Raw genomic sequence first — 14,593 nt, forward strand, 5'->3', positions numbered from 1 at the left:
TATCGATAATTGTAAAGAACTTCCTCGTAGGAGCGGATGTAACATAAACACGACAGGTTCATATGAACTCAGTAATTTTAGCTGATATCTTGTATATGTACTAAAAAAAATTCACTAATTAAGAATAAAAATAAATTTCGAACTCAATGAATCAAATATAGTATGATAGAATTCCGAACTCGAACCATATAAAGTACAAATCCTGAATCCTTCTCTAAAGAGAATTTTCTAATTCTCTCTATGGTGGTCAAAGATGTTATTGAAAAGGTCAAAAGATGGAGTACTTGGAGATAGAATTATTCTAGGTGAAATAAAATTTGAAGAACTAGGCAAATAATTATTATGTTCAAAATAATTCCTATTATTGTTTAATTCAGGACTTAAATCATGAAAAAATCCAGCTGATGGAGGTGAGAAGAAATTTGATGATATAGGTTGAAGAGAAGCTGGATTTGGTGACAAAATACCTTGAGGAAAAACTCCACTAGTAATTCTTTCAATTTCTCTATTTATCTCAATCTCTTCATGATCAACCATTTCCATGTCACAATTAGTAATTTGTGATTTTTTAATATTCCCTTTTGTGATTCTTGTATTCTCTATTGAAGCAAACCTAGCAGCCGGAGATATCGCGCCAATATTATTCGTATTTTCTTGATAAGGAAATGAGGAGATTGACGATGATGATGACCTGGAATTTGGTCCGGTAAGTCGTTGGACTAAAGACATGAACTCGCTAGGGTTTGCATGGATTACCTTAGGGGACACGGTGTATATTATAATGGGTGGTCGTGGTTGTGATCGTGGTTGAGTTTGATGATGAGGTGGCAATTGGTGGTGCTGATGTGGCACCACCGGTGGTTTTTTAATCTTGTGTGAATCTTTACGTAATTTGAGTGGCGTTGGCCGGGGACCTTGGAGTTCTCTTTTCGGCGACTTACCGGCGGAGTTTTCCGATGAGTCCATCGTGAAAAATGAATTAAAAGAGTCAATTATTGAAAATTTGAAATGATGAAAGAAAATATTTTAAAGGTAGAAGTTATGGAGGAGACTATGAAGGGAGGAAAAATGCGTTGTTTTGTCAAGGCAATTTATAAGGGAGGTGACAATATATTTTAATACATTGCTACTATTTAAAGAGAGCAAGTCAATGGAGTATGAAAGTTAATGAAAATACAAGACAAAAGTAATAATACACATATTAAACTATCATATATTTTACTTGTTTCAATTCATGAAATATGGGGTTGTTTGGTTGGAAATAAGTTATCATGTGATTAATTATTTTGAAATAAATTATTTCACCATATATAGAATAACTTATCCCACTATTCTATTACTATGATATAAATGGTGGGATAAATAATTCAATGACTATCTAATAGCTCCAATCAAACACAAGATCATAAAATAATCCTGAATTTTATCTTAGAATTATTATACCTTACGCCAAACGACTCTAAAGTTTAAATCAGTATAAGAATTGTCTTATATTATCAGATTATCTAAATAATACTAAGTCATTTTAAAATATGAAATTTATAAATTTTAAAATAAGACATGTTATCTTCTATAATAGATAAAATTAATAAGATAACATAAAAAATTAGAGTATATTAACAATGTATATAATTTAAATAATGTGTATGTGTCTGTATGTAGGATTTTAATACTAATGCATAGCATATCATCATGTGCCAATTTCGTATTGTTAGAAAGGTTTGAACTTGTCCAAATGAAAACAAAAAAAGCTGCTTGTGGGAAATAGTCAACTTTTGGTGATGGTATGATTCACGGTAGTAGGCATATGTAAACCTTTAATGAATAAGAAATAAATAATTAGAAGACTATATATTATAATTAGAAGACTATATATTATAATTAATTCAGGAGCCAATGTCTGCATTTCTGAATGCGATTAATGTCTTCTTCTTCTTTTTTTAATTGAAGGGTAAATAGTGGAGGGATAACAAAGCATGGAATAAGATTCCCATCAACAAAGTGAAAATTGAGATAATCAATCAACTGAATTACTAAAATTTTACAAATACGATAAATGTCAATGCACCCATTTTCATTTTCAAACAAGTGGTATTCCCTTTTAATGCTTTAATTTTCTACCTAACCACGCGCCCCACAAGGACTGATTCGTAGTACTTCGTACTAGTGCACGGTGGATCTTTAAAAAAAAATGTCTATATGAAAGAATTATATTAAAGAATAATTAGTTACTAGGAGTACTTATTACTATTAGTATTGATTAATGGATTTTTTAAAAATTATGCACATTTGAAAGTTTATAATCGCAGAACATGAAGATATGCGATTTATCAATGTGGTGTCATAGGACATATTCTGATATTTTATTTATGAACTATGATTTGCTCGTTTGGTAAGATTGAATAAAAGTTGAGAAAATTTTAATAGTTTTCATTACTTGTAAAGTTTTCATGTTTATGAGAAAAAGTAACTTAAAAATAAATAAAATTTCATCTTCTAGTTTAGGGGTATTCACGGTTTGGATAAAAACCAATCCAAACCGAAAAATCAAACCAAACCGATAAAATAAAACCGATTTTATTTGGGTNGTAACTTAAAAATAAATAAAATTTCATCTTCTAGTTAATCTGATTTCAAATCATAATTTCATATTGCATGTCTAAATTAAACGTTCCCTTAGCATGGTTAGAATAAGAATTCTATTACGTTGTTTCGTTTATTTTAAAAGGTACGTTGACCCTTTTGGGAAAAATAAACTTAGGTTATTTGAAGGAGGATTCTATAGGACCCGTTTGGCCATAGATTTCCCAAGAAATATTTGGAAAAAAATTTGGCAAATAATGTTTGTCCATACAATTTGCCATTTTTTGGCAAATATCTCAAATTCCTAAATACTAGTTGTTTCTAGTATTTGGGCCAAATCTCATTATTTAGGATCTTTTAAAAATTGAAATTTGACACCAAACTTTTATCCTTTTACAAAAACACCCTTTATAATAATTGTTTGCGTTGTATTACATAATTTTTTATGTGAACACCAATGTAGTGATGAAATATTCAGTGAATATATATGAAAGTGATCGATGATATGGTTGTTGATGAAAATGATGAACAATCGGCTCAGGGTAACAAAGTCATGTGCTTTGTCTACTTCACGATGTATGAAATGATGCTTGTTGCACTCACTCCAAACTACCACATTGCTCCAGTGTCCTGGACACTGCTTGTTATTTGTTGCAACGAAGATCCAATTGACTTGTAATACAAACTTATGGTTAGTTTTGATAGTTTTAAAAACTTATAGGTATAAATAATATTTTTCTAAAAAAGTGAAATATGTTTCCCAAATAATATAGCCAAACACATTGTGAAATTTCACCCAAATAATATTTGCCAAAAATATTTAAAAATTTATCTTCAAACGCTAGCTAAATTTTTAATTGAGATTAATTTCACGTATTGTTAGTTTTTCTCTTTGATATATAATTATAAATAGTTGAAAGAAAACATTGTATTTTTTGCTCAATGGTGTAGGCTTGGCTTCGAAACATATTGCAAGAAAATAAAAGTCGACATAATCTAAAGTTGTGTGCTTCTAGAACAATATGTATTTATGTTGCTCTCAAGTCAAAGTAATAACTACTACATAAATGGTTGATTGATTATTCAACGTTTACTCAGTCTACAACTGTCACATTATATTATACACAACCAAATAAAGGTGCAGAATTTTCTTGTTTAATTAAAGAATTTCAAAAACATATGATCTCATGAGCTCCAACTCCAAACGTAACCAAATTTTCTAGTCATGTATATTGACGAATTTTTAATTAAGCTGACGCTATTCATAAGACATTTGAACTTTGTTACGAAAGTTATTATATCCCTAGGAATATATATCACATAAATAAAGAAAGCATAATACATAAATATGCCTTTAACTCTGTATCAACTTATATTTATGTCTTTCAACTTTGGGTGTGTACAAATAGACACTTAAACTTGTATAAAGTTAAATAAGTAGACACACATGCATCCTACGTAGCATCTTACATGACAATTGGGTCAATCACATTTATAAAAGTCGACAATAGAGTGGTTCTACCAGCAAAGACATTGTATATGATGTCCTACATGTATCAAGTCATGTAGGACTCACGTGAAAAAATAAAATAAAATTCACATTTGAGCTCCAAAATGTGACTTGGAAATACAAATTAAATACAGTAAATAATATATATGATCCTAAATCGAGAACATGAAGAAAAGTATATAGGGGTCAATATATATAACGTACGTGACATTAATTTCTTGTGGACCTTCAGTTTTAGATGCCGTATGGAGACCTGTTTGTTAATTATGAAACTTATTCTAAGAAGATTCTAATATATTCTTTGCCAGTTTCTTCATAAAAATTATCGACTCTTTTCTTTTCTTTGCACATTTCAAATAAATTTTGATTAATCCAACAGAAAGCACGTCTTTGGCAAATACTAGGTTTTGTCCTCTTTGACTTTGCTTCCACTCACCACAGACTTGTATTTTTAATTTCATGCTGAATTGAAAAATATTTTTAGGAGGTCTAATCTTGACTAGTAGCAAATGGGCGAGTTGGATCAAATATAGGTAGATTGAAAACAAGTTAAATAAAAACGAATAAATATATGATCCAATCATATTTAATATTCTTAAATTAAAAAAAAATCATATTTAATACGGATACAAAATGAGTTAATCAACGTAACTCATAATATGAATATCCTTATTTTCCATGGTTTCAGAAATTGTTAGGTGAGAATACCCTATCCGTCCATTTTTAATTGTCATATTGCGCTTTTTGAAAGTCAATCTGACTAATTTTCAAAGTTAAATTAGATTACATTAATTCGATATTTTAAACAAAACATTTAGATATTCAAAAACTATACGAAAAGTACTATAAATTGCATTTTTTGCATATCAATATGATGAATAAAATACATCGCAAAATGTTAGTCAAAGTTCTTATCATTTGACTTTAAAAAAGAAAATCATGACAATTAAAAGTGGACGAACATAGTATAAATTAAAAGCTAAAATAATCTTAGATTCTCAAAATAAATGTGAGTGGATTATAATAAATATACTAACCCACTCGTTATTAATGTAGTAGCTATACCAAAATAAATATACAAGGGATTGAAGTAAATCATTGTGAACTCAACGTGAAGTAGAAACCAAATACTCCATTTAGTAAATCTTTGCATTAATTATTTGGGACAGTGTATCAATAATTTAATTTTGTCAAACCTCTTTTGACTTAATTGTGTGAAACCCATTTAGCTTTTATTCAAGTAAAAAAAACAGAAACTTATTTTTAATTCATTATATAATTGAATTATAATTTAGAGAAAAATATTAGGGTTGATAGATATTAGAGAGAGCGTCAAAAGGTAGGGAGGGCCAAGTCGAGTGCCGCACGACTTGACCCAAGCAAGACTTATTAAAAGTGATTTTTTTATTGGACTATAATTATTCATTGGTCAATTTGTTTTGTCATTTTCAAACACCCCTTTTCATTTTTCAACCAAGAAAATCATGTCTTCTACCTTGACAAGTTATTTGATATGCTTAAAATGGAAGCTTAAGAAGAGGTTTAAAGATAATTATCATATTTTTATTGATGGTTTATCGAAAAACATGTCATTTTAGTTAATAGTAAAATTTGTAAAAATGATTCATCGATGGAAAAAATAAGATAATACAAGTGGGGAGGAGGTTTTAAGGCTAGCTTCTTTCATTGAAAATGTTAAATTGAGAAGAATAAGATAATAACATAATATTTTTTTAGGATTTTCTAATGTCTTCTATTTTTTATAGATCGAGCCCTCTGTTTAATAAGCCACAAAAATTAAATTGTCACCTCAATGTGAAATGACGACACACTTTGACACTGGAAAAGGCTATCTTATAGCACATGTGTACGTTTTGACGCCTTGCTTGAACCTGATTGGGGCAGGTGGACATACAACTCGAGATTGATTGTTGGTTTAGAGAGTGTCGTTATGACTGCTTCCAATCGTAAGGCTGTATTTTCTAGGATGAGGCCTCTTTTAGATGCCCACCACTACACGTATGGCGTTCGAGGCATCCTCTCCAAATTTCGTCATGTGTGCCATAGTGTGGTTCTCGCTCCTTTCATTATAATTAGATCCGATTATGCCCAATACATTAAGGCTCAACCTCAATGTTGTATTGGCTATTTAAAGTCATGTTTGTTCCAATGAAAGTCATAATAAAACATAGCAAACATAAAAAGATGGGAAAATATCGACACTTATTAATAATAAGGTTAGGATATATAATTGAAATAGATTAATATCCAATAACCTAATTATCATTTGAAACTTTTCGAAATATACAAAGATATATATGGATATTCTCATACGGATTTCACTCAATAACTCATAAAATTCTCAAACTAGTTGTTTGAAGAAGAAAAACATGACAAATATCCTATTTTTGGCATATCTTTTTATCAAAATTGATTCTACTTTATATCTAAAATTATTTTTATCTATTTCCTTGAGCGAGTATGATTGAAAACACATGAACGAGGCTATACATAAAATTTGAGTAAGATTATAGGTAATTTGTACTATTTTGGAGTAGAGATTCAAATATGAAAAACATCATTGCGACTTGTAGATTTCACGATGTATATTAATGTATATTACAAACAGATTTTCAGAGATATACATAATATATAGATATATAAGGGGATATGCATCGATATATATGGAGATATACGTGAATATACAATGGGATGAACTAATGGAATCGAGTACAATCTCAGGTGTTCAATTTAAAAATCAATTCAAATCAGTCTTAAATTGTATAGGTTCTTTCTTCATGTTCTTTCTTCTCAATAGCCAATTTCAAACTTGAATTCAAATTCAATGATGATCTATGTGACTTAAAACTTATTAACTTTACTACATATCTATAATGCAATATTGTGGGTTGGTACATTGTGTACATGGCCGGGTTGGTTCGGGTTTTTCAAATATCAAACCAAATCATTTGTGTTGGATTTTTAAATCTATAAACCAAATCAATTAAACTCGGATTATTCAACCTCGGGTTTTTTCGGGTTTTTCAGATTTTCGAGTTTTTCGGGTTTTTCCGATAAAGTATTCATACAAACATATAATTTACTTGTACTTCAAGTATTTCTTTAGTCCTACCAAAATTCAACTATTTAAGGTGTTTCTTAAGAAAATAACACAAAATATGATATGAGTAATGACACTAAAATATCCAACAAAAAAATAATAATAATGAAATTGCCTAAAACAAATATTACAAATTAACAAGTCATAATGAAAATGATCATAATTTAAAAGTACTAAATCATGCTAAAATAAATTTAATAAGTATTAGTTACATGACTAAATATTAAAGGAAATTAAAATTATATTATGTATTTGAATTGTCTAAACCAATGTAAAACCAAGGAACAAATATTCAATATTATTGTCATTCTTAGTGTTGAATTGATTTTCTTTTTGCATTAGTATTAATTCGATTTTGATTTAAGCTTTATTACAATTACCAACATCTGTGGACTATAATCTTTATTGAACCTTTCAGAATTCTAAGTTTCAAACTTGAAATAATATATTAAAAGATAAAAGCTATGATAAAGTATAAGAAATATTTAAAAATTATATCAAAGAAACTATTTTTATGTATAAAAAAAAAAATTAAAAATATATATATAATGTTGGGTTGGGTTGGTCTCGGGTTGATTTTTTTTAGTTAAAACCAAACCAACCCAAATATAGTCGGGGTTTTTTTTCCAATACCAAACCAAGTCAAACCAACCACTAGTTGATTTTTTTTTTCTCGATTTGACTCGGTTTGCGGTTTGGTTTGATTTTGTACACCCTTAATTTACACAATTATGTCACGGCCTTAGATTTCTTCTGAGCACACTGGCACTTGACAATTCACTCACGAATTTTTCACGATCTTGCAAGCTTAAGTAAAAATTTTAACACTAGATCACTAAGGAAATGAAGAAAGAGACAAGAGAATTTATAAGAAAGCTTTTATATTGCTCGATTCATTTATAAATGGTTGCCCCTCTATTTATACCACTAACTTAGGGGCTAAATAATTATTATGTAAGTCTTTACATATTTATAAATAAGTCATCCTTCTAGAATTCTTTTTATGTCTGAAATATTCTAAGGCTTTTCAAGAAATTCTTCATGACTGAGAATCATCTCATAAATGCTAGCATATTTATGCTTCCACATGGACAACTTTATGCCACATGGCGTTTACATGGCATGATGAAATGGCAGGTGATGACAATTTTGAATTATCCCAATAAATATGCCAATAATTATTACTTCTTTTGTAAAGGAACCCGTCATTATCTTTGTTTTTATAGAGAAGTAGTTGGAAGCACAATGTTCTTGACAAAGACAAATATAGTCATTAGTTAGCACAATAAATATTCCATGATGAGACACATCATGCCTTAACATAGTTTTAAATTTTTAAGTATCTTATACTTTGATTTTATCCTCATTTTATTTTTCATTCGAACCGAATTAATTTGGTTTGACATAAGGTGCACACTTTTTTAAAAACCGAAAATCAAAGAACTGGAGTTTGATAAAAACCGAATGCCTGCCCCTGCCCTTAGTGGTCAAAAAAGAAAGAAAAATGTTGCATAACCATTGTAATTTCTCGTGTGAATATTACTCAAAATGTAAAAGGGCTTTAAGTGAAACTAAGGGCCCGTTTGGCCATGCGATATGGTATCATGATATGGAATCATGAGATGAAATTGAAGGTTTGTTTGGACATGCGCTATGAAATTTTTGTGTTGTATATTTTCTCATAAACATAAAAATCCCATAAGTTGTAAAACTATTAAAATAGCCCCAATTGTTTATTCAATCTTATCAAATAAACAAAAATTATAAAATCGCATAATAAATTATTACAAAGTTATTTGTTCTTCAGTTAAATAATTGTTTCATCTAACTTTAATTTAATTTAAAAAATTGAACATAAATTGTACTTGATTTGCTCATATCTCTCAACTACTCTTACAAATAACCTATAAATAGAAAAAAAAAAACATACATTAGTGAGTAAATATTAACTTAGAAGTTAAATGCACTAAGATAAAAATTAACAAACATCACTAACTTCTAACTATTTACAAGAAAAATCAATAGTTAAATATTATTGAATAACGAAATTTTAAAAAGTTACCACAAGTTTGAGTCAAAAACACTTCTAATAAAATTTAATCAAAAAAATTATAACTAGTCCACTTGACTAAATATTAATAACTAATTGATCAAATTTTCCCAAGTCCTTAATCAATTGGACTTGATATCCTTCAATCATGTGAACGAACATTTTACAAATACTAAGATTAAGAAAGTGCGGCACCGCCAATGAAAATTGTCTTTTATCAATATTATGCTTAGTCATAAGATTAAGACGCTTTTTTTTATTATGAAAAATCAAAAAAGTATTACTCCCTTCGTTTTCATTTATATTCATCAAATGAATTTCTACTTTATCATTTATATTCACCAAATTTAAAGTGATAATAAATTTTATATTTGTGAGAATAATAAATTTTAAAAAGTAATGATGTGATTATAAATTTTATTTACATATGAAACAAATGGTTAGTAGATATAAATGTGAAATTGTTTTAACAAAATATAAACTCATGGATCAATTATTGTATTAAAATATCTTAAATCATGATATGGATGATTTTTAGAGAATATGGTATCACCTCTCATGATATGGAATCATGAGATGAAATCGGCGTAAAATTACATGTCCAAATGCTAATTCCATCTCATACACCATATCGTGATATGGTATCGCATGCCAAACGCCTACTAAGGCAAACTATAGTTTCTCATAAACACTCTGTGAGAGATCTAAACATTCATCACTCTCAAAGTCTCAGCAAACTTCTTTTCAATTTTTTTTATGATTTTCTCTGTAATAGACAGTAAACATGTAAAGCTGACTTTTTTCGGATCTGATCGACTCTTTTGAAAATTGCACTTCAATTTCTCTGCCGAGTGAGTTTCGTTCCCTAATTTTTATCTGTTAGATTCAATTGGATGTTTATTGAGAATCTCAATTTGCTTGCATTTTGTTAGAATGATAATTTCATGGTTCCACTGATTTATTGACCCAATTTTTTTATCTGGGTATGTTTGAATTATCTCCCTTCATCAAACCCATATGAAGAAAAACTATTCATTTGGGTCTGGTAGTCCTAAATCTTTCCAGGCCTATTCAAGGGGCGATTTTGATTTGGAATCAGGTACTGTTAAAAGATCAAGAAAGGCGAAAAAATCGGATTTTTACCCTGTCAAGATGTTTAAATCATTAGGAAAACGAATTCATAGTTATTACAAGCTTCACCCAGCTAGGCTGTTTATGATATCTTTGTCAATTGGGGTCATTATTCTCATTGTATTGTCTGTTTCTGAGAGGCGGTTTCGGATGATGGGTAATTATGCAAAATTTGATGTGGGTGTTGATGCATATCCATTTTCCAAGTTTAGGAATCTTGTAATGGTTGCTGGACATTCAGTTTATACTAGTAGTAGTTGTGAGAAAGTTGATAAGGAGGATTCTTGGTTTTTAGAGTCTTATCAAAAGCACCCTGGTCAAGCTGCAACTTTTGTTGATCATATACGAAAAGGGGTTGAAATTACAGCAGATGACGATGATGCATTACTCCTGTTTAGTGGTGGTGAGACGAGGAAAGATGCTGGACCAAGAAGTGAAGCTCAAAGTTACTGGACTGTTGCTGAAACTAAAGGGTGGTTTGGTGAGTTCTTCTGTTTTCCAGTCTTCTATTTAGTATTTCACATACTTCATATGGAACTGAAGATGTATAACATTATCATTTCTGTGTCTAGAAAACAAAAGAAACCATTTTGCGTTTATGATCTTCTATTCCTTTGCAAATGATCAGTCCGCTCTAGTATTTTTAGACTTCCAAACCATTGAATTATACTTCATTGTTGAAAAAAGCGTAGATATCTGAAACATGTGGGATATCTAAGGTTATTTTTCAATTTGTAATATGAACTACCATCTGGTACATACCTCTCACATTTTGCGTAGCCATTAGTATGTTTGACATTACGTTATATCTTGTCCAATAGAACAGGCATTCTATCTTTAAGATAGTACCATGATAGTGTGTCTAGCTTGCATGAAGGTTCATCCTCCGGTCAAACTAGTACCATGATAGTGTGTCTAGCTTGCATGAAGGTTCATCCTCCGGTTAAATAGTTTGAAGACATAAGTCGCAATTACTCAATCATCTTCCTGAAAATTTCTGAATGGTTTTCCCCATTTTCAAATATGAATATGCCTCTTCACATGATCAGCACTCTCGTGCAAGTAATTTTCAGACCTTAGAAGAATTTTCCAAAAGATTCACAAGTTCATAAACCATAATCTGTTCCCTCAACGAAGATTAGTGACAGTGGCAATAATTGATGATGTAACTCTATCAGATATTGTGATCCATGGCTGCTTTTCAGTTTAGTTTAATTGGAGGTGGTAGTCAAAGCTAGATACGAAACTGAGGCTATATTCATGAATTTGCGTTCCCATTTTTTGTGTTGGTCCTGGAAGCATTGAGTATCATATCTAAGTAACTGGAGTTTGAAATGCTTAATTTTTAATTCATGAGACCTCCGCCATCTTTCCCCATTAAAACATGAGAACAAAAGCATTGAGTATCATATCTAAGGTTAATTTCAATTTGTAAAATGAACTATCATTTGGCACATATACCTCATATTTGTGTGGCCCTTTAATATGTCTGAGATTTTGTTATATCTTATCCGCTAGAAAAGGCGTTTCATCTTTTCAGGTAGCACCATGATCACATGTCTAGCTTGCAAAAAGTTTCATTCTCTATGTACATATTTATAAGATCCAAGTCCAATTACCTAGTCATTTTTCAGAAAGATTTTCAGTGGATCTTCACATTTCAAAATAATTTTGCTTCTTCACATGATCAACACCCTCATGGGAGTAATTTTCGGACCTTAGAAGCATTGACCAGACGATTCACAAATCTGCAAATTATGATCTGTTTCTTCAACGAAGTTCTTAATGTTTCTTTCACTTCATCTCTTGTTTTTGGCCTCTTATTCATTTGTAATGATGAGATCTAGGATCATATATATGAGTCCGTACTTTTTTTTTCTGATACATGGCCATATTTACATTATTTCTATTTTCCACTTTGTGTGCAGGCAAACAAGAAAATGTAAGAGGGAGGGCACTCACCGAGGAGCATGCTAGGGACAGTTTTGAGAATCTTCTCTTTAGTGTTTGTCGGTTCAGGGAGCTTACTGGCACATATCCACATAATATAACTGTAAGGCATTTATTACCTCCTAAAGCTAAAAATCAGAACTCCATGTATTAAAGATATAAAGGGATCCCCAATATTTTCATTACTGAATTATTTACCAGAAAGCAAGCTCTTGGTAATCGATGCCTCAATCATATATACGGATATTATGCATCAAAAGTAAGATGAAATAAAGGTAATAGATTTAAGTAAGAACATATGACGGGCTTTTGCTTTGCACACCCACAACAAACATAAAGAGATTTCACTCGATGTCTTTGCATTTGAGTATTCCACATAATTGGTGGAGACATTGATTACTCCCTTGTTTTTGGGCCTATAAATGTACAGCAGGTAGCAATCAAGGCAGTGTACCTTGATAAGTTGTTGCCAACGTTTCTGCAAAATAAACTGACAAATACAAACTCAAAGAGTCCCAGTACTGTTGTTACAACTTTGGTAATTTGTCTTTTCCGCATGATCACCCATATAAAATTATGTTCTAGTGGTAGGATCTATGGCACTGTTTGTATTTTGTAGATCACTGCAAAAAAAATTCCCCTGTCCAGTGGAAAGTTAGGACATAATTGAAGAGACATATTCTTTTCTTTAACTTATAATTGAAGTTAAATTAAACATTCAAACATTTATGTCATCATAGAAAGGCCTGATGGTTGTCCACCCCCATCCCCATGGGAATGGGAGCAGACTTTGGGTTTACCCTGTTACCAACATATTGGGGATAATCCAAACGACACTGAAGCCAGAGACTGTGCGGATATAATAATCTCAACTGGCTTCCTTGTGCAATACTAGATCCTGTATTACATAGCAAGAGCTCTGTCTCAAGAACATGAAACAATGCCTTTGTATCTTCTGATGACCTTTCAGAGTCTTATACTAATCATGTAGTGTAAGATGTCTTATTGGTTATTGCTTGTGTTGTTCTCTAAATCCAGCATTTTGTTTTAAAATCTCTATTCTAGTTTAATTGAAATTTCAGTTGCTTTCCATCTAACAACTAAAGTATCCATTGTAGCAGCTTTGATGTTAATCTGACGCACAAGTATTGAGAAAATCATGTCTATTCCTTTACATTTTTAGTTGTGTTTTGGTGTATTATAAATGTTATGTGGCTACATGATTCTTCATCTGTCTATAGTCTCCAAATTAAGCACCCAAATATGGCTATGATCAGCAACTTTTTTAGTTTCTGCATCTATGTCTCTTCATTTGAATGGAAATGCCTTCACCAAAAAAAAAATAATAAATTATAGTGGAAATGCTTAGGTAAGTTCCTATGTGATGGAAGAAGTAGCAAGATCACATATCATGGCTATGATCAGTAATTCTTTATCTTTGGCATTTACCGTCTTTCAATCGCAAAATTGTGTTTGTGATGGATATGCTAAGTGAGTTCCTGTGCAAGGAAGAGTAGCTAGGTCTTAATAAACTTTTTTCAACTACTGTGCAGGTTGTAGGCTATGACTTCAAGGAGAAGAGATTTAAGCATCTACATCGGTCTGCAATTGGATTTCCAGAAACAAGTTTCTTTTACTCAGGGACATCATCTTCACAAACATCGAGAGACGCAGCTTTAAAAGGAGAAGCACTGGTGAGAACGCAGTTTAAAGAAGATCCTTACGGATGTAAAGGCTCTCTTCGTCGCAAGAAGCTTGGTCGTGATCCTTTTCATCGATCAATCCCTTATCCTAATGGATGTCCTGAAATTGAAGGTTTGTTCAGATATTGTGGAACAGCTCCATATCCAGGTTCCCTACCTTGGGCCTAGTAGAATTTCATAGTTCTAAAAAATCAGAATATAGCAATAGAAAAACTGATATCATAAAATATAGATTCCTTCTTCTTCTGTTACTTCTTCATGTATTCTTTCATGTTGTTCCTTGTACTAGTTATATTATAGTATTGGAATAGCAAAACGGAACTAACTTGTCTGCTAGTGTAGAGAAATAAAAGGGCTTTGCTGTCTGGTTTACAAGATCTTGTTGAAACTCGTTTGAAGGAAACCTGAGTATACACTAAATATACATAGCGTATACAGTAGAGAAAATCGCGGAATATAGATTATTTTTTTTACTAAGAATAGGAAAATATAAATATTTGCCTAGACTTTCGCTTTGGTTAATATTGAGCAGTTGGTGGATTTGC

General features: G+C 30.9%; 2 protein-coding genes across 2 annotated transcripts; one reads left to right on the forward strand and one right to left on the reverse strand.

Moving 5' to 3' along the window:
- Positions 1–228: 228 nt before the first annotated feature.
- On the reverse strand, positions 229–980 carry LOC125873535 (protein MKS1-like). The gene has a single exon (XM_049554451.1). The coding sequence runs from the start codon at positions 964–966 to the stop codon at positions 229–231; it is 738 nt and encodes a 245-aa protein (XP_049410408.1). The 5' UTR covers positions 967–980.
- Positions 981–9,933: 8,953 nt separating this feature from the next.
- LOC125874635 (uncharacterized protein C57A10.07) lies at positions 9,934–14,224 on the forward strand. The gene is made up of 3 exons (XM_049555603.1): positions 9,934–10,876; positions 12,324–12,448; positions 13,899–14,224. Exons 1-3 carry the CDS (start codon positions 10,282–10,284, stop codon positions 14,214–14,216), a joined length of 1,038 nt encoding a protein of 345 aa, XP_049411560.1. The 5' UTR covers positions 9,934–10,281; the 3' UTR covers positions 14,217–14,224.
- The last annotated feature ends 369 nt before the right edge of the window (positions 14,225–14,593 follow it).

This window comes from Solanum stenotomum, chromosome 8 (assembly GCF_019186545.1).
Source record: "Solanum stenotomum isolate F172 chromosome 8, ASM1918654v1, whole genome shotgun sequence".
Taxonomy (NCBI): Eukaryota; Viridiplantae; Streptophyta; class Magnoliopsida; order Solanales; family Solanaceae; genus Solanum; species Solanum stenotomum.

Excerpts from the sequence above, each read along its gene's own strand:
- LOC125873535 (XM_049554451.1), bottom strand. The coding sequence starts at position 966 with ATGGACTCATCGGAAAACTCCGCCGGTAAGTCGCCGAAAAGAGAACTC.
- LOC125874635 (XM_049555603.1), top strand. The coding sequence starts at position 10,282 with ATGAAGAAAAACTATTCATTTGGGTCTGGTAGTCCTAAATCTTTCCAG. Across the intron at positions 10,877-12,323 it reads TGAAACTAAAGGGTGGTTTG|GCAAACAAGAAAATGTAAGA; the intron begins GTGAGTTCTTCT and ends CTTTGTGTGCAG. Across the intron at positions 12,449-13,898 it reads CATATCCACATAATATAACT|GTTGTAGGCTATGACTTCAA; the intron begins GTAAGGCATTTA and ends ACTACTGTGCAG.